A 20498-nucleotide genomic window follows, 5' to 3' on the forward strand; every position below is an offset into this window, starting at 1 on the left:
TCAATACCCAAGAAAATGGATGGACAAACAGCAGTCGCCATAGCTCAATTGGTAGGATATTGCACGCGTAATACGCAAGATGTGCATTCGGCACCCACTGGCGGCAAGTTGTTCTTTTGATTCACTTTCATTCTCCTTATGCTTTCCTTGGCCTTATTGTCTGTTGGCCAACAAAAAATTGAGCCCCTCAATCCCTTTTCTTTTTATTCATATTGACACGCATACTTGTTTATCGGGTGACTGCGTTTCATCATCTCACATGTTATCACTCAGCGCAGGACGCACCTGCATGTATTGGAAGTTTCTGGAATGTTATCGATGTGCTGACAGTGGATGGAACATCCACTGTCTGTTGTCACCGAACCTTGTGTAATCTGATTGCATGTACACGCAACGCGAATGGTGTAGAACTTTCTGGAAGACACGCGGGCACCAGCGATTACTCTGGAACCTTCGGTGACTGATGTATAAAAGCCGACGCGCTTGACCCGCTGATGAGATTTTCGACCATTGCCGACCGAGTTCGCCACTATTGCTCTGTTTTGTGTAACTTGCTATTGCGGGCACAAGTTCGCCCAATAAAAAGTTGGTTTCATTACACATAGTTTTACCACTATTATTCACCGTCACTACTACATGACATATGGTGGAGGTGCTGGGTAATGATCCCAGTACCTCTCGAATACATCGAGGAAATTGTGGAAGCCAGCAATGCACTTCTCCTCTCACATTGCACTGCATCTACCTCGATGACCATAGTTCCCAAACCAGACTTGGACATAAATCCAAGTCTCCCCATCAGTAAGCAGCAACAGCTCGGAAGTCTTTCTGCGACGATACAAAGACTGCTTTTCAATGTCATTGAGGATTCGGGAAACATTAGTTGCAAAGCATCACGTAATAACCAAAGAGTGTGCTCGACCACTCCGCCAGAGCCCTTACCGAGTTTCGATGAGAGAACGTGAAGCTATAAGTCAACAAGTCGACGAGATGCTGAGCGACGACATCATCCAGCTGTCGAAAAGCCCGTGGGCATCTCCTGTAGTGTTGGTGAAGGAAGAAGACGGAACACTACGTTTCTGCGTCGATTATCTTCAACTGAACAAGATCACAAAGAAGGACTTAAACCTCCTCCCCACCGATATAAGACACATTGGATCAGCACTGTAACGCTAAATACTTCTCGTCGATAGATCTCAAGACTGGCTACTGAGAAGCCAACAAGAGGGATCGCGAAAAGACAGCTGTCATTACGCCAGACGGCCTCTATGAGTTCAAGGTAATGCCAATCGGACTGTGCTTGGCAACTGCAACGTTCCGGTGTGTCATGGACATGGTGTTAGCAGGATTGAAGTGGCAGACCTGTCTTGTTTACTCGGATGACGTCTTCGCCGGAAATTTCGAGGATCAGCTTAGGCAGCTTGCGGCAGTACTAGAGGCCATTAAGTCATCAGGGCTCACTTTGGAAAATCCGGAAAAGTGTCACTTTACTTAAGACAAGCTTCTGTTCCTGGGCCATGTCATCAGCAGATCTGGAGTCTGCCCCGACCCGCAGAAGACAGCTGCCATCGACAAGAAGGCAGTGCGAAGATTCCTTGGCATGTGTGCCTACCACAGGCTCTTTGTCAAGGACTTCTCACGCATCGCTGAGCCGCTGAGACAGCTAACTAAACATGATATCGAGTTCAAGTGGGAAATGCGGCAGGCCAACGCATTTGAAGAACTCCAATGACGCACGCAGTCGCCACCGGTACTTGGGCACTTCGACGAGGACGCTGATACAGAAATCCACACTGACGCCAGTAGCCTAGGCCTCGGTGCCGTCCTAGTCCAGAAGAAAGACGGACTTAAACGGGTAATATCTTACGCTAGCCGGTCGCTGTCAAAATCGGAAGGCAACTATTCTATGACCGAAAAGGAATGCCTCCCCATCGTTTGGGCTACAGCTAAATTTCACCCTTATCTATATGGCAGGCCATTCAAAGTCGTCAGCGACCATCACGCGTTATGTTGGCTAGCGAAATTAAAGGATCCTTCAGGACGACTGGCACAGTGGAGCCTCAGACTGCAAGAATACATCACTGTAATCTAGAAGTCCGGATGAAAACACTATAATGCTGCCTGCTTGTCTTGCGCTCCCGTGGACTCGCCGCTCCAAGATGACTAAGACGAGGACGCCTTTCTAGGTATAATAAGTGCAGAAAACTTTGCCAAGCAGTAGCGAGCGGACCCGGAGCTCAGAAGCCTTGTTGAGTACTTGCAAGGCAAGGCCGCTGCTGTCCCGAGGGTATTTAGGCATGCATTGTCTTCGTTTTTATTATGAAACGACGTCCTGGTGAAGAAGAACTTTTTGCCAGCCCGCGCAAACAACCCTCTCGTTGTGCCCGCATGCTCGCAAGAATACAAGAGAACTATTACTGGCTGTGCCTGACTGCCAACGTCACCTGTTATGTCAAGACTTGGTATGACTGCAAACGAGGCCTGCAGCCAACCGAGCCACCATCCCTACCATTTCAGCAGATCAGGATGGATTTGTTGGGACCCTTCCGATGTCAACATCTGGAAACAAGTGGATCGTTGTGGTGACAGACTACCTCCCCCACTTCGCTAAAATGAAAGCTCTGCTGAGAGGTAGTGCAGCAGAAGTGGCGAAATTCTTCGTCGAATATCCTGCTGCAACATGGCGCTCCAGAAGTCCTCATCACCAACCGAGGAACGGCCTTTACGGCGGAGCTCATGCAAGCCATTCTGCAGTACAGCCAGACAATCCACAGGAGGACAACTGCCTAACACCCGCAGACGAATGGACTTACGGAGCGCCTGAATAAGACTCTCGCCAACATGATAGCAATGTAGGTTGATGTCGAACACAAGACCTGGGATGCCATCCTGCCGTACATAAACTTAGCTTACAATGCGGCGGTGGAAGAAACAACACAGATCATGTCGTTGAAACTGGTTTGCAGCAGGACATCGACTCTCGACGGCATGTTGACGCACATCACCGATGAAGAGAATCTTGACGTCGCCACCTATCTCTAGCATGTCGAAGAAGCCTGACAGCTCATGTGCCTGCGCATAAAGAACCAGCAGAGGACCGACAGCCAACACTACAACCTTCGACGATGATACGTGGAATATGAGCCGGGCGACCGTGTTTAGCTTTGGACCCCAATACGCCAACAAGGACTTAGCGAGAAGCTTTTACGCAGCTATTTCGGACCCTACAAGATCATTCGATACATTGGAAAATTGGACTATGAGGTCGTGCCAGAGAGCATTTCGTAATCACAGCGCTGCCGCTAACGACCTGAAATAGTCCATGTTGTGCGACTTAAGCCGTTCTATCAGCGCTAACAAACTTTGGGACTTTGCATAGCTGAACTTTGGACTTTCTTTAGACTTTGTTGCATTGCACTTTGTTTTGTTGCTTTTTCTATAGTGAGTGTAGTTTTGTTTTTCGCTCTCCTTTTATGTTTGTAGCATCGGGACGATGCTTTTTTAAAAAAGGGCGTTGACACATGTACTTGTTTATCGGGTGACTTCATTTCATCGTCTAACATGTTGTCGCTCAGCACAGGACATGCCTGCATGTATCGAAAGTTTCTGGAATGTTATCGATGGTTCCACCCGCTGTCTGTTAACACCGAACCTTATGTAATCTGATTGCATGTACGTGCAACACGAATGGTGTAGAACTTTCTGGAAGACACGCGGGCACCAGCGACTACTCTGGAACCTTCGGTGACTGATGTATAAAAGCCGATGCGCTTGACTCACTGACGAGATTTTCGATGATTGCCGACTGAGTTTGCCTCTATTGCTGTGTTTGGTGTAACTTGTCTTGTGGGCACAAGTTTGCCCAATAAAAGGTTGGTTTCGTTATTCACAGTTTTAATGCTGCGTTATTCACCGTCGCTATGTGACAGACAGTATATATATATATAGCCACTGTCACTTACCTTTTTAAACCTACAAGAAATATATGCAAGTGCTGGGAAATGGAATCACTGTATTTTTGCTTCTCTTTTTTAAAGCCTGCACCTTACAGGTACCCACAGCCTGCCATTCTCCATTGTTGGTTTAACAGCAACTGCCTATTAATGCTTGTGCATTCCATTATATGGAAAGTGAAACCGGTTCTATATACATGCATATCTGTTGGTGCTTGGGCCTCAAGATAAACCTTTCTACAGAACTGTGCAACGTGTTGAGCTAGCTTTGGCCGGCACTTGCAGCTAGACTACTAGCTGATCAAAGCTGCACATTACAGTGTTACCTTTAACACTTACTGACAACCAATTTTCATGGTACCCATTTTTTTTTAGTGCAATGGAAAGCTTACCGGTCAAAGTGTCTAACCATGAAGTGCTAATGCGGGCAACGCCATGGAACATTTTTTATCAGAATTTTTCAATCTGCAGTGAGGATGTAGTTAACTCGAAGCATGCTGAAAACAGTCATAGGTAAGTACGATAGCGATTATACGCCAGCATTAGCGGGAGGCAGACAAGTGTGGCTGTAGCTGTAACAAACTGATTTTGTTTATCAAGTCGATGTTCCTGCGATTCATGTTTTCTGAATTGCTAGATTATTTCTGCAATAATAGCTATGTGTTTTCGTTGTTTCCTGTGCAGCTACTTTGATATTTAACCAGTCAAAATGAAACCAATCGGATCGAAAGCGAAACAACACCAATACACATGATACTTTGTTCAGTGGGTTGCCATAGCCATGCGTGCGTTCTGGTTTCCAAAGCATAGAATAATGCTCGTGTTTAATATTGTCACAAGCTGTCATGAACCACGCCTGCCGCGCAGACAACCAGATCAAAGAAAGAGAAGAACGACGTTAGCCAAGCTGCCACGAGACCGCTCTTCAACAACCGCGCCTGTCAACCAGATTCATCTGGTTCTGCATTAAACACCTCGTGTGTAACATTTGGTGGAGCTGTGCGGGGTAACTCCCACGACCTACAACAGAGCCACCAGCACAAGAGCTACGCCGAAGCCGTTGCCTCGCCGGACTTTCGCCGTCGCGCTCAATCATGGCCACAGAGCAAAATACCCTCACCAGCAGTGCCTCGGCGAGCCCAGTCCCTATCCAGCACTACCGAGAGCCACGCACGTTCTCGGCGAAGGCAGAAGAAGATGTGGATGAGTGGCTAACCCATTACGAAAGGGTAAGCCAATACAATAACTGGAACGCTGCCAGTCAGCTTAGGAACGTTGTTTTCTTCTGGGCCGGTACGGCGTTGGTATGGTATGACAACCACGCGGACATGCTAACTACATGGACACGCTTCGTTGAGGAGATCAAAAAGTGTTTCGGTGACTCGGACGCAAAGAGGAAATGTGCAGAACTCACTTTAGCCCAGAGAGCTCAGGTACCCGGCGAGACTTGCACTACCTATATCGAAGAAATTTTGAAGCTGTGCCGAACCGTCAACCCTCAAATGACAGAGGAAGATAAAGTGGGGCACGTGGTAAAAGGAATAGCGGAAGACGTGCACAACTTCCTCATTGGTAAAGAGAACTTGCACACTGTATCGGAACTGATACGGCACTGCCGTACGTTCGAGGCGCTGAAGACTCGCCGAATTACACCAAAGTTTGGATGGCTGGCCTATGTAACGACTGTAGCAAGTGTTGACACGAGTCCTCTGCTCCCAGACCTTTCGTCCGCCATCTGCCAGATAGTCCGCGAGGAGCTCCAGCGACATGACGAACAGGCACGTTATGCGGCGCCACGTTGCAGCTCCTCCGTTTTCCGAGACACTCTTTGGGAACCCCCTTCGGCTACTTGAAACCACTCGGTGAACGTCGCGGATCTTAGCTCGAGAGACGAACCGCATTACATTACGACCAAACCACCACGCAATGATTCGCCCCCTCAACGTTTTGATCCACGCCCACGGAACTTTCGTCCACGAAGACTTGCCGCTACCTACGACTTTCAAGGGGAAGAGCCTTGTTACCCTCAACCGATGTCTTCGGCAGAATACTTCAATCCGCATTCTGAAGTTCGCCCTTCGCCAGTGTGTTACTGCTGCGGCATGCCTGGCCATATAGCTAGGTACTGTAGCCGACGCCGAACATCAAACTACGGATCGTCAGCGCCGACTATGCGGTCTAGCAGTCGTAAACTGCGCACTCAGTGGCCAGGAGACTCTACTTCAGGAAGCCACTTTCGAGAGGACCGATGCACCGCCCAGGAGACCTACTTTGTAGAAGAAAGAACCCGGAACCGCTACCACTGCCCTGCCTCCGACCGTACTCTGACGCCACCACCAGCCTTCCGAGCCTCCCGATCACCCTCCCCTCGGCCGCGATTCACGTCACCCTCACCTCGGCGCTGTTTCGTGTCGCCCCCGCCGGGAAACTAGCCAGCGCGGCCGATGGAGGTGAGGTCGCTGGAAAATGTGTGCTGCCGACTCAACTGCCTCCAACTATTTTCATGCTAAAGAATAAGGTTCATGTACTGATTGATGGGGTCTCTACAATGGCTTTAGTCGACATGGGAGCAACTATCACGGTCATGAGTGTGGGGTTTAAAGGCCTTCTAGGACGCAAGGTTATGTTTTGTTGGGACCAGTGCACAAGTTTCCGTGGAGTCAGTGGTGAAGCATTACACCCGATTGGTGTGTGTAACGTGGATGTGTCTTTGGGTGGGAAAGTTTTTAATGCAGAGTTTACTGTTCTTCCTCGCTCCTCGCATGACGTGATTCTGGGGATTGACTTTTTGCAATTGTGTGGTGCGAATGTTGACTGCCGGACGGGAGAACTCAGTGTCGACACCAGTGTTTCACCTGTGCTCTTTGAAGGTGAAGCTTGCCCGGAGAGTGTGTTGTGCGTGTCTGAGGATACAGTTGTGCCCGCCTTATCCGCGATGTGTGTTGCCGTCGCCTGTTCATCTCCGACTCCTATCGCGTTCGATGCTGCAGTAGAACCTGTACATCGGAACTGCCTCAAGAAAAACATGTTAGTTCCGCACTGCGTGGTCTCAGTGACCAATGGATGCGCGGGGCTGTGGGCGCTAAACTGTTCCACTGAAGCGGCAGTGCTACCTCAAGGCCTAAAGATTGCCACGTTTCAGGAAGACTCGCCCGTATCGGTGGCAGTACTTACAGAGCTCCCCGATGGAGGAGCAACCAGTGTCTCGAGCCCCGGCAGCTCGAAGATACTTTCCATGATTGATAAGTCACTCAGCGATCACGAGCGTCGAGTTTTGATGGCCCTGCTTACAAAACATACCTTGGTATTCGACTTTGCGCAGCACGATGGCCCGCCATCAATTCCTGCATCCAGAACTCGTCACCGCATCAACAAAGGAGCCGCCCAGCCAATCCGCCAAAAACCCTATCGTGTATCCCCATCAGAACGCAAGATAATCAGCGATCAGGTCCAAGAAATGCTATGCAAAGGCGTCATTCGAGAATCATCTAGTCCTTGGACAGCCCCCGTGATATTGGTGAAGAAGAAAGACGGTACTTGGCGGTTCTGTGTTGATTACCGTCGCCTAAACGCAGTTACTAAGAAAGATGTATATCCGCTCCCACGAATTGACGACGCCATCGACTGTCTCTTTGCGGCATCTTACTTTTCCTCAATCAATTTACGGTCAGGTTACTAGCAAATTCCTATACACAAGGACGACAGAGAAAAGACAGCATTTGTAACACCCGACGGACTATTCGAGTTTAACGTGATGCCTTTCGGGTTGTGTAACGCGCCCGCAACGTTCGAAAGGTTCATGGACACGATATTACGTGGCTTAAAATGGGAAGTTTGCATGTGCTACTTAGACGACGTTGTGATTTTTGGACGAACGTTTAGTGAGCACAACAAACGTTTGGATTTGATCTTGAACTGCTTGGAGAAAGCGGGTCTCGTGCTCAATTAAAAAAAATTCCGTTTTGGGGAACGACAAACTCTTGTGCTTGGCCATCTGGTCGCTAAAGAAGGCATCCGACCAGATCCACAAAAGACTGCGGCCGTTGAAGCATTTAGAGTACCCAACTCTGTCAAGCAGTTAAGAAGTTTCTTGGGCTTGTGCTCCTATTTTCGCCGATTCATTCCCCGGTTTGCTGACATGGCTCATCCCCTTACACGCCTTCTCCAAAAAGGCATTCCCTTTGAGTGGACTGCAGATTGCGACTCATCGTTTCGCCAGCTCAAGTTCCTGTTGACATCCCAACCAATTCTTCGCCACTTTCATCCTTCATCACCAACTGAGATTCACACCAATGCCAGCGGCGTAGGCATCGGTGCTGTGCTAGTTCAGCGTGTTGGCGACAGTGAGCATGTGATCTCTTACTCTAGCCGGTCCTTGAGCCGCTCCGAGCGCAACTACTCAGTCACCGAACAAGAGTGTCTGGCGGTCATCTTCGCTGTGCAATGGTTTCGTTCGTATCTCTATGGGCGCCCCTTCACTGTGATAACAGATCATCATTCGCTATGCTGGCTTGTGAATCTGCGGGATCCCTCAGGACGACTAGCGCGCTGGGCCCTCCGTCTACAGGAATACGATTTCGTTATTTGCTACAAAAGTGGCCGGCGGCATGCTGACGCTGATTGTCTCTCTCAGATGCCACTTCAAACAACTGAATGTGATGCGGACAATTTTGATGAATACATCGCTTTTCTTTCCCCCGGAATTTCCGGATGTGGGTACCGTCATATCCGAGCAGCACAAGGACGAGAGCTTACAACCGCTCTTCACGGCAGCACAGGAGTCACCTGCAGGCAGTCGCTTTTGCCTACGTGATGGAGGCGCGCTGTATAAGAAGAGCTACTCGACCACCGGTGCACGCTACCTTTTAGTTGTCCCCAAGAACCTTCGCCGCCAAGTATTACACGCCATGCACGATGACCCAACTTCCGGTCATCTTGGTTCTACACGTACACTCTACCGGGCTCAAGAACGTTTTTACTGGCCTAAGATGTGGAAAGATATCGAACGGTACGTCGCCAGCTGCTCTCAATGCCAGCGCTACAAGCGTCCGCCACAAGCGCCACATGGCCTGCTTCAACCAGTTCCCCCTTCTAGCGTCCCCTTTGAGCAAGTTGGTATAGATCTTCTGGGCCCTTTCCCGCGATCCTCCAAGAGTAATCGTTGGGTTATCGTTTGCGTAGATCACCTTACCCGCTATTGTGAGACCGCCGCATTGCCATCGGCCACAGCTACAGAAGTTTCTATCTTCTTTCTGGCTAACGTTATACTCCGACAGGGACCTCCTCGCATAGTAATCAGCGATCGTGGGCGACAGTTTACCGCGGACGTGGTTGAAGAAACCCTTCGTCTGTGTTCATGTAGCTTCTGCCATTCTACGCCCTACCATCCACAAACTAATGGTCTGGTCGAGCGCACAAACAGAACGCTTGCCAACATGCTGTCCACGTACGTCGATTCAGTACATAAGAATTGGGACAGTATCTTGCCTTTCATTACCTATGCCTTCAATACTGCGAGACACGAGACCACTGGTTACTCACCATTTTTCCTTCTGTATGCTCGTCCGCCGCGCTACACCCTCAACACCATATTTCCCTACTTCGCTCATGACAACGAATCAATTGATGAGATCCTATGTCGAGCAGAAGAAGCGCGATGCCTCGCTAGGCTACGCTCCCTAGCATCGCAGGACCGGTCCAAGATACGCTATGACGGGCGTCACCGCCACGTTTACTTCGATCCTGGTGACCTTGTGTGGCTCTGGACGCCGTTGCGGAAGCGTGGCTTGTGCCAGAAGTTTCTCGCCCACTACGCGTAAGGCAATAACGTAAGGGCCGACCCTTACGTTATTCTGGAGCGCCTCAGCGAAGTAAACTACCGCACTGAGTGTCTCACGAGCAGTGCACGAGGCTCGGCCAAGGCTGAAGTGACACACGTCGCGCGTCTGAGGCGTTACAACCCACGAGATGACTGACTCGCCCGGTGGGCTTCGTCTGCCAGCGGGGAAATGTCACAAGCTGTCATGAACCACGCCTGCCGCGCAGACAACCAGATCAAAGAAAGAGAAGAACGACGTTAGCCAAGCTGCCGCGAGACTGCTCTTCAACAACTGCGCCTGTCAACCAGATTCATCAGGTTCTGCATTAAACACCTCGTGTGTAACATTATTATACCAACTGCAATTTTAAGCAATAATTATACTGTAATTAATAAAAGCCAACTTACGTACATGAATCTCATAGAATACATCCAAAGTACCAAGATTTCACCGCCAGGTCTCGCCACTTACTGGTTTTTGACACTTTCTTTGCCCATTTAAAATTATAATTTCTGCTTAAATCGCGAACAATGTGCTGAATTCTATCACTATAAATCACGGTAATTTTATTTCCCTCAATGTCTCACAACACATTTTGGCCAGTTAGTCCCTTTAAGACTTCACGCTGCTGAACGTCCACTGTACTATCAGCGCCAAATGAAATGCGAACCGCGGCCTCTGAACCAGCTTATGCCTCAGCCTGTCGGCAGAAACCACAGGCATGCCCATCCGGTTTGCGATACTTTTGCTTCTGTTTTATTTGACGTTCGTTGTCGCGTTTCACCACTGGAGCGCCACAATAATTTTTTCTACGTGTGGAAACTTGCGCGGCGCGATTCCGCTGCCGGCAGCTGCTTGGGCCCGCGTGGATGAAGCGAGCGCTTTGATTTTGCTTCCGTCATCGTCGTATTATCAGCGTCTTGCTGCAAAGCAAACAATAAAAAATCTGACCGGGTTAAGGTTGGAGTTCTGACTCCCTTCTTTCTGGTAGTGAGTTATTATCAAATCCACAATGCTTGCAGACGAGTACACGAAGTCGAGAGCGACATACATTATGCTGGGTGCGCCGCTCTCGATTTCTTGCCTTCGTCTGCAAGTGCTATCGATCACATGATGACTGAAGGAAACCAGCTCACCCGCCCAGCAACCAATCCTGTTCTTTTAGTGAGCATATCTGTATTGCCGCCGGGAAGACTATAATAAAATGAGAACGAACCTTCGACTCGTCATTTGAAAGCGACAATGCCGAGCGTCCGGATGGAAGATAGACAGCGAATCATCTCCCTTTACCTCCACGGTGTGCAACAACGTGCCATTGCAAAGGAACTGGGTCGACCACTGTCGACAATTAACAGAATTTGCAAGGCATACCGTGTTGAGGGAAGGCTCAGTAACTTGCCCCGTGGGCACAGACAGCGGGTGACAAACAAGGAAGAAGACGAGCTCATTGTCGCCTCTGCAGCAGACACACCCAATATTACTGCTCGTGCGATAAAGGATACTTTTCAGTTGGATGCCAGCACGTCGACTACTACACGTCGCTTGCACGAGGCTACTCTGCGAAGCCGAGTAGCGTTGTAGAAGCCGGCGGTCTCAGAGGCAAACAGAAATGCAAGACTTGCATTTGCGCAAGGCCACTCATCATGGACGGTGGAGGACTGGCGCTGCGTGATGTTCTCTGACGAGTCAACTTTTCCAACACATTGGTGCCAGCGTCAGCGAATTTGGAGAGCTACAAATGCCAGGTGTGTATTTTCTGACATGTGAGCGTGTAGACTCTGCCACATTTAAGGCAGAATTGCTTCTATGCGATAGCTGTCATGTTTAAAAATGCTAAGCAGGAAGAAGTTTTTGTTATATTCTGGGACCTATTGATACTTCGCAATTATGTGTATACTCTTTGTGCTACGTTTTTGTTTAGGCATTTTCGCCGTCTCTGGTGATCGCAAAATTATATCATGGCCAAAAAATTGTCGGTTCTTTTTCTCTGTTCAGGTTCGAGCCCAAGAATTTTCATCGCGTTGCAAGCAGCGGCCGCTGCTCCGTCAGTGTATGGGGAGCGGTGTGTAAGGACGGCCTTGGACTGTTGGTTCGCCTGCACGGAAAGTTTGATGCCGGAGCTTACCGCGACGCGGTCCAGAATGTTGTGGTGCCCTACGCCCTGGACAGCCCATTTCCCAATTGGCTGTACTATTTTCAACAGGACCACGGCCCAATACACACGACCTGTCTGCTGGAACAACTGGGAGTCATGTTGCTGGAGTGGCCTCTGCAAGGCGCTGACATGAACATACTGGAGAATGTGTGGGGTGCTATGAAGAAGGCGCTTTCGTGGCGGCCACTCCAGGCTGGCTCCCAGGATGCTTTGTCGGCCGCTATGCAAAAGGAGTGGGAGCGCTTACGGACTTCGAACTTTGCGGCCTGGCTGTATGAGAGTATCCCTTGGCGAATGGCAGCGGTGGTCGCCGCTAGAGGCGATTTCACGAAGTACTGACTCTTTGTCAGACAGCTGCCTACTCCTCACCGGATGCACGCCCCCGACCCCTTGACGGGGCCTCCCTGAGTGTCCCTTGTATGTCTGATGCCGAGGTTTTGCGCATCCATATAGTTACCCTGAATAAAGTGTTTTCTTTTATCAATGGTGTACGGAGAAATTCCAACTTTTTTTTATTTACCGGTGCCATGATACATAAGTTGAGAATGGGTGAAAGGATTGCAGGTGGTAAAAAGTCAAGGAGTGATGTCCAGTTTCCTTTATGTAGTCCGCGCACATTTTACTTTGCAAGGACAAATACTGCAGAAGGTAGCAACGTTGCACGCTGTCGTAAGCGTAATGAACCTCCTGTCTTAATTCCCACGAACTGGCCCACGTTTATTCTTCGCATCGCAGACGGACGGTGATAACATGGCGATGACGGAAGCAAAATCAAAGCGCTCGCTCCATCCACGTGGGCCCGAGCCACTGCTTCCAGTGAAACCGCGCTGCGCGAGTTTCTATACGCAGAAAGAATGGTTGTGGCGCTCCAGTGGCGAAACGCGACAATGAACGTCAAATAAAACAGAAGCAAATGTATCGCAAACCTGATGGGCGCGCCTATGCTTCCTGTTGACAGGCTGAGGCATGAGCTGGGTCAGAGGCCGCGCATTGCGCGGTTCGCACTTCATTTGATGCTGCTAGTGCATACTGTTACGGCTGGTGTCTAGCACCTCGTGCAATAAGGACTTTCACCCACCATGCCTCGTCGAAACGGAGCGTGACTTCACAAAGGACTTGCACCCACCATGCCTCATCAAAACGAAGCGTGACTTCCTAATTCGCCATGGTCATCTCGAGTGTCTCGAGGTCATCTTGGGGCTTCCGCCGGTCTGGTGGAAGCCCCGCAGTGTTTACAGGACTGTTTTGTGTGTGAGTGTGCGACTTTAGAGGGACCCTTTCCTCGAACTGTCAAGCTCTACAGGGGAACTTCCGTGAACCAGCAATGCCCAAAAGAGAAGGACAAGCGTCTGAAATTCCCGGACCTGAGGCTTGGTATAACCGGAGGCGGGACGCCCTTTGACAAACCAGACTCTGTCCTTGTCACGTGACGTCGACGGGAGCAAGATCCCTTCCATGATTGTAGAGAGCCTATTTAAGGGGCCCCGAAATGTACTTTTCACCACTTCATTCCCTTCTCTTCATCTCTCACCAACCTTTGAATAAACCGTGCAAGTTTCGCACTAGAAATCGTCTCGTGCTTGCCTGGTCGCCATGGTCTACCGGATGCCTGCAGCCCGCCGACAACGCCACGCTACCCAATAGTAACGTCCGTCGAGCTTCGATAGGCAGGCGTCGCTACAACTCGGCAGCAGTACGATACACTACCCTGGAGTACGAAACAATACGTATGTACAGTGGACCGCACTGTACAGTCGGCTTCACTCTTGTGCAGAGCGCGGGAACGGCGGCCTCCGGGGTGCTCAGGAGCCAGCCAGCGATGTCTAACGGTAGTTGCTGGGCCCGAAATTAGATGCGTCGGCCGCTGCGTACCTAGGCACTTCTGATCTCGAGCCCAGCCGCTCGCCGAAGGCCGCCCTTCCCCCGCTCTACACAAGGGTGACGCCGACTGTACATAGATATATTGCAGACGTGAGAAATCCGAGAATCTATATGTCTGCACTTCACGATCCCCTCGTCGCAGTATTGTTTCTTGAATGCATATGTGATATGTGGGAGCAGAGATCGCTTATTTAGTTACTCTTCACAGCTACTAATGATAATTATGGCCAACGTGTTTCAAATATTGTCCCTAACAGGATTTCAAGCCCAAACTGACCAAACATGTGTCGTGCAAATGATTAAGCCTCACAACAGCGGAAAAAAGAATGAAAGAAAGAAAAAACATAACCTGGCTTCAGAGGCAAAGGTGTCAACGTCTCAGAGCAACAATTAAGCCGTTGTTCCATACATACGACGTGATGCAATAACCCGCACTGAAAACCACGTTCTACAAGTAGTTTTATAGTCATGCAGTAGGCCGTCTTAATGTAACTACACTGCCTATCTGTGACGAAAGATGATGCGCGTGTGTTGTGAATGGTCGTAGCAGGTAGTGTAATTGGTCTTTGAGTAATAATGCTGTTCACCAAAATAAAAAATAAAATAAATGGGACCTTGTTTCCCAGGTAGGCTGCACAGCAGGGCATTATCATAGCGCTGCACGTATCATTCTTAGTAGGCTGATGCCAGTTTCGGCAAGAGTATGTGGCCAAATGAGGGCCGTACTCCTCAGCTGTTTACACCGCTGGAATGAGAACATGACTGGCCGACGCTTCAATACGACTACAGAATGAGACGGTTCATAAGGGATCTTATACGTGTCATACATCGCCCTAGAGGACGCAACTTGCACAGTTTTCGAAAGGTGCAAAAGAAAGCTGCACCGTTCAAGCGACTTACGACGAACTCATGGCAGAGACAAGGCTTACCTCTTGGATGAGATCCCGCTTGTGCTCTAATCCCTTCTTCTTCGTCCGAGTTAGAGAAACTAGAATAAGAGAGCAGGAGGAGTACCAGGCATTAGCACATACTACAAGGGTGAGAAAAACCGCAAAGTGCTTGAAATACCTTGACGATTTCGCTTCGAGCGCGGCATACTGGTACGACGTCAACAGAAACCACGTGTTCGCAACCGCAGTGGCAGGCAGAATAACGCCATTGGTTGTCACATAGACTGTTGCGCCCTGAGCGGCATTTACATGCTTCCCAACCAATTATATTCTCATAAAACACCAATTCAAATACATTTGCCTGTATACACAGCGTATTTTATTTGGCAGTTCAGGAAAGTTATTTGTTTAACGAATATATTTGTCCTCTGCTAACAAATTGTGCGCAGCGGAAGTATGCGTTGCGAAAGAACTTTTGTTTAAGCAAGTCGTCTGCGTTGCTGAAAAGTGGCATAAAATAAAAGACGTGTTTCATAGTATTAAGAAGTTTTGACATTAACGCGAATAGTAGCGTGTCTCGCTCCGTAACTTGAGAAACGCGGCTCAGCAGATTCGAAACTCGGTGGCGTGGAAGCGGCGTTCCGCTCGGTTCCCAGGCAACGCGTGACGTCAAGGCACCGTGGCATCAGAAACGCGTCCCCGTGGCTGATAGAAGGAATCTTCCTCGACCGCTTAGCGCCTGGGGAAGTGCGAAACCATCCGCCAGTGGGTAAAGATTGCTCGGTTTCTATCGTCGTAGTGGTAGCGTTGCCACGGCGCTCGGCTAGCGGCAGAAGGGTCCAGCGCTCTCGCTCGCGGTGTTTTAGAGGCGTGCTTCGGTAAGTACTGCGAGTCCGAGCGCCGGATACAGCAGCGTGCCGCAGCGGCGGGAGCGAGCCCGGCCGCCATTTTGACGGAGGCCGAGCGGCGTGCGCGCTTCGTTCGACTGACGGGTGTTCCTCTTCGGGCCGCGGCCGCTTGCCTTGCAGCTAAAACACCCAGCCCACCGGCACGGCAATGGATAAGGACGAGTTGGTTCAGCGGGCCAAGCTTGCGGAGCAGGCCGAACGGTACGACGACATGGCGGCCGCCATGAAGCAGGTCACAGAAACGGGCGTGGAGCTCAGCAACGAGGAGCGCAACCTGCTCTCTGTCGCCTACAAAAACGTCGTCGGTGCCCGGCGGAGCTCGTGGCGGGTCATCTCGAGCATAGAGCAGAAGACCGAGGGTTCGGAGCGCAAGCAGCAGATGGCCCGGGAGTACCGGGAGAAAGTGGAGAAGGAGCTACGCGAGATCTGCTACGACGTGCTGGTGAGTAGCACTCTCCTCTGCCGCCGCTTCATGGCCGCCGAAGGGGGAGGGCGGGTGCGTTAGGCCTAGCGCCTCCGTGTTTGCCGGTGCTGCAGTGTTCGCTGTCGCCCTGTGTTTTTTGCCCGTCCGCGCCCGCACCGAATGCTGGGCGTGCCCAATCGCAGTGTTTCGCGCTGCGCGCGTACGATTGCATGGCGCGTTCGCGACAGGCGCCGGCTCGTCTCTCGAGCGCCCGGCGTAGCCATTTCGGGAGAGCGTTTCGGGCGGGGAAAAATAGTCCGGCGGTGAGCCGGCGTCGGCCAGGTGTGCGTTTCCGTCTGGGCGCTGGTTAGCCGAAGCCCGTGCGCGTTCCCTTCCCACGCCTTGTCGGGTGCTGCACGGCTCGGAAAAACGCAAGTTTTGCGCGCGTCACGTAGCAGTGTCCACTTTGAGAGCAGTGTAATCATGCAAAATGCGTCGTAAGCGGAGAGGTCATCGAATGAAGGCGTGACACTCCCGGTAGTCTGCAGCACGCCGCCCCCACCCCCTTCCTTGTTTTTGTTTCTTTTGTTTGGCACTATCGTCTGCTGGCTCCCTACATGCCGCGCGATGAGTCATGGCTAAACGTGAACCAGATCGTGCGGCTAGTCACCCTCCCACGTCTTCCGAACGTCATCGTCGTCTTGCCGAGGGTCCGTGTCGCGGCGACTTTTATTTTTCACCTTCCGCACGGCGCCGCTTTTGCTAACAAGCGCGACACATATATTACGCTGTTGGGGCGGTGCGCGCACGGTGTCAGATTTTTTTTTTTCTTTCATTTCCTCGTGCGAAGAAAACTTGGCGCCCTGCTTTCCGCGTTCTTGCGTGTGCGCCTTCTGGACCATGCGGGGGTTAGCGCCTCGTGGCGTTCCTAGATCTGTTCCACACTGCAGTACGTTCTCTGGGTGGGCGACGGCTCTTCTTCCGCAGGCCTCCCTCCCCCTACCTTCCGCGACGGGGGTGAGGGAAGTGCTCGGCGGAATCGCGGGCGGGCGTTTCGACGTCCCAGCGCGCGGGGTGCTTCGAACTTGTCTGCACACACCTCCCCCGCTGTCTTCTTGTGGCCCGAAATGCGGCACTGTTCGGGGAGCGATTGACGCGTTCCTCGCGTCGTCGGCGTTCTTGTTGCCCCCCAACCTCTTTTTCACCCTGTGCAGCCGCCGCCAGTTTCTCCCAGTTTTCTTCCTTTCGCGGAGCCTTCGATCGGCCGGACGGCGCAGCTATTCTCTCGCACCAACGTCGCCGCGATGAGTTTTCTTTTTGCGCCGGCGTTCGTCGCTCGGTGTCGATTCTTTGTGCGCGTACCGCCAGGTGTTGCGAGAAGCGTTGGCGTTCCGCTTCTTTCACGCTGACCGCGGGAAGGCTCCCACAGTCGCGTGTTCCTCGCGTTCTGTAGGTTCCGCTGTCGCGGCGACCCAATCTCTGGACGGCCCTGCCGTTTCCGGTGCGAGGGCGGTGCCGCACCTAGCGGTTCCTTTCGCGAGCCACTTGACGCCCAAGCGCTTGCCTCACACACGTGGCCGACGGCACGCTTCGTGCCGCAAACGCGGAGCCAAGCCTCTCGGCCGATTCACCCATAGGTACCGCGGGCTGACGTGGGTCGCGAGTGTGAGTCAGGCGCCCTTTTACGTGTGGCGTGCTATCGTAAGTGGCGCTCGCTAGCTTATCTTGCGGAATGGGTGCTCAAGACTGTCGGCAATCTCTTTGGTTGGGTGCGGCGCCGGGGGCAGGAAACGCGATTGACGTGCGCCGCTCTTCTCCACGCACGTGCGCCGTCAGCTGCAGCCCCGGGGGCAAAAGGCGGCGGGACACCGCGGATGTTTTGCTTCCGATTGAGTCGATCTGGATCGTAATCGGCCACATCTGGCGGGTCGCGCTTTGCAGTCGCTCGGCACGCGCAGGTGTTTCAGTGGTACTAGGCCAAGTGCAGGCTTCGTGCGGTGCTTTGGAAGGGAGCCCTGGTGAGGTATGTATGCACGTGGAGGGAAAGGGTAATCGTCGCGTGGCAACGCGTTTTTTCCTGGCAGTGCGTCCGTTCGCTAGCGTAGAGCGTCAGGTCCACTGCAAGGCCAGGCCCAGCAAACTTCACTTACCTTGTATAGGTGGCTCCCATATTCTTGCGAATTTCCTAGTCCCATCACGTCCTCTGCGTTCGCTCGTTCTCCCAGTGGACCACTGGCTTATCTGCTCCATACGTGATCTGGCACACGTTTTCACGCGATCTCATCTGCTGCAAAAGTTCGTTCTCAAATCCACGTCATTGCCTTCCTGCCTCTTTATGCCTCATTGCATCTCATTTCTTTACATTTTTCTCAAGCCTCGCAGCTTAGCATTGGTAGAAAACGCCGATTATCTCAAGGTTATCAGTTAGCTGTTGTACATCGTATGACTGCATAAATTTCATGTCGAATTCCAGTTTTGAGCTGAAGGTCTTGCTCATAGCTAGCTTAAAGTAGGCTCGGTGTTGTGGATCGTCTGGACAAACAATCGTTCCTTCAAAATCCTACCACCTGGTGCTGTGCTGGTTGAGGTTCACTGGGATACCAGTCTCAAACTATTCTACTCGATACTCTTCCTCCACTCAGAGTGGAGCACAGCGCCATCATTTGACCGAAGAGGATGCTACGCTTACCAAGAATTGCCCTTAATTGGCAACAGAGCGTAGTTAAGTTTTCTTGGTGGGCACCACTTCCATCCACTGCAAAATGCAAAAACACCCGTGCCCAGGTGGTCAAAATCGGGAGTCCCTCGCTACGGCGTGCCTTATAATCGGATTGCTTTTGTCACATTAAACTCGATAATTCATTTATCCATAATTCACTTAGAAAGAGAAATACAATGCTTTTGATCGTTACTTTCCTTCGAAAGCTTTTCCATGTGAACAAAAGCTGTTCTGAACCGTTGTGGATGATTTTCGTTCCGGACCAGAACCGGAATGCAGTACCTCACACTAGAATGAAACTAAAACCAGAACGAAAAGCATTTCATTCAGACCTTCTGCTAAATGCTACCGAATAGTGCCCAAGAAGTTTGGGGGCAACGCATGGCAGTTAGCCATGAGTCTCCAAGTGATCTGATGTGTGAGCCTAACCTTGTTTGCTTATGACCCCTATGACTTATAAGAATCTTGATTGTACCTTTAGTTTCATGTTCATTTATGTACGCTGACAATTCATTTTAAATAAACGCTTACTGTCAATCTGAATGGAGATTATAATAGGAGGGCGAACAGTCGAAGAATAGAAAATGTTAGGCTTAATGTTTAAGAGACTGGAAGAGCGGTGTGGATCACAGAAACGGGGATAGCTGATATTCTAGTTGACATTAAGAGAAAAAAAAATGGAGCTGGGCAGGTCATGTAATGCGTAGGTTTGATAACTGCAGTAGTACATGTTGTGGGGCTAGTTGGTTCATATCTTTCAATAGTTGAAGTGCCAACAGAGACAGCGCATAAAGAAAGAACAATGACAGGACAAGGTGCTGTCATTGTTCATTCATGTGCTGTCTCTGTTGGTGCTCCATCTTTTGAAAGATAACTAGTGGACCATTAGGGTGGCAGTATGGGCACCAAGAGAAGCGAAGCGCAGTCAAGGACGGCAGAAGACTAGATGAAATGAAGAAATTTGCAGAAGCTAGCTGGAATCGGTTGGCACAGGACAGGGTTAATGGAGATCACAGGGAGATGATTTTGAGCTGCAGTAGACCTAAACATAGGCTGATGACAATGGGAAGCATTCACTCTTTGAAAAGTATTGGGAATGACTATTTGATTCTAGCACCAAACTGAATGGAACAATTCTGGATTTGAAGGTCTCTAATATTTACACACCTCTGAAAGATGCGGTAGAAGTTGCAGCAGATAGTGTTCCTGAAAATATTTACAACTGGGCCAATTTAATCGGCTCACTTTGGGATAGTTCGAAATGCCGTTGGTCATTTCCTGCTCACTGCGTGTTGGGCATTTCTGGGTGTTGAGACTTGTTGCCAGGGTTACTGCAACTAATAGATGAGTGTAGCTACAGATTTAGCAAGCTTCATATCTAGGATTTCAGATTCCTTCAAAATTGAAAATCTGCTGCCTTTTGTTGTTGGCTGTCTGATTCTTTGCATTGTAAGACCACACATTTCTGCTGCTGCATCGCAATGGCATACCAGCCAATTCGCCCAAGTGTTTTAGTGCTTTATTCAGACTTGTGTTATGACTTCACTAATGTTTTGGAAACACTCGATAGTCTTTGCAGGTGTGGTGCTGCGTGTATAGGCGACAGTGCCGATTTCTCCCATTATTTCTTTAAGCCTTCTTGCGCTTCGGAATGCCACATTAAACTGCACAGCCTTTTGGATCGGCAAGTCGTAATGAAACAGATGGTAACATTTCTTTGTTGCAGTGGGCAAAAAGTATAGCTGTCACTTTAACGTCGTCATGGTTGTG

The 20498-nt window shown here is 50.4% G+C and overlaps 2 protein-coding genes across 4 annotated transcripts in view; one reads left to right on the forward strand and one right to left on the reverse strand.

The window, feature by feature from the left end:
* The window catches only part of RpLP0-like (ribosomal protein LP0-like), an 86031-nt gene extending 71046 nt beyond the window's left edge, over positions 1–14985 (reverse strand). The window contains exons 1-2 of the mRNA XM_050177792.2: positions 14877–14985; positions 14738–14796 (exon numbers count right to left, since the gene is read on the reverse strand). Of these exons, the coding sequence (XP_050033749.1) occupies positions 14738–14796; positions 14877–14904 (87 nt within the window). The 5' untranslated portion in view covers positions 14905–14985. The remainder of the gene's footprint in view (positions 1–14737; positions 14797–14876) is intronic.
* A 384-nt stretch (positions 14986–15369) lies between these two features.
* Positions 15370–20498, forward strand: part of 14-3-3zeta (tyrosine 3-monooxygenase/tryptophan 5-monooxygenase activation protein zeta) — a 47876-nt gene continuing 42747 nt past the window's right edge. Inside the window, exons 1-2 of one of the 3 annotated variants that reach the window (XM_050177794.3) lie at positions 15370–15467; positions 15727–16048. In XM_050177794.3, the coding sequence (XP_050033751.1) occupies positions 15755–16048 (294 nt within the window). In that variant the 5' untranslated portion in view covers positions 15370–15467; positions 15727–15754. Of the gene's footprint in view, positions 15577–15726; positions 16049–20498 lie in introns of all 3 variants that reach the window. The other 2 variants (XM_072288008.1, XM_050177793.3) reach the window with 2 other exon arrangements.

Source organism: Dermacentor andersoni, chromosome 4 (assembly GCF_023375885.2).
Source record: "Dermacentor andersoni chromosome 4, qqDerAnde1_hic_scaffold, whole genome shotgun sequence".
Lineage (NCBI taxonomy): Eukaryota > Metazoa > Arthropoda > Arachnida > Ixodida > Ixodidae > Dermacentor > Dermacentor andersoni.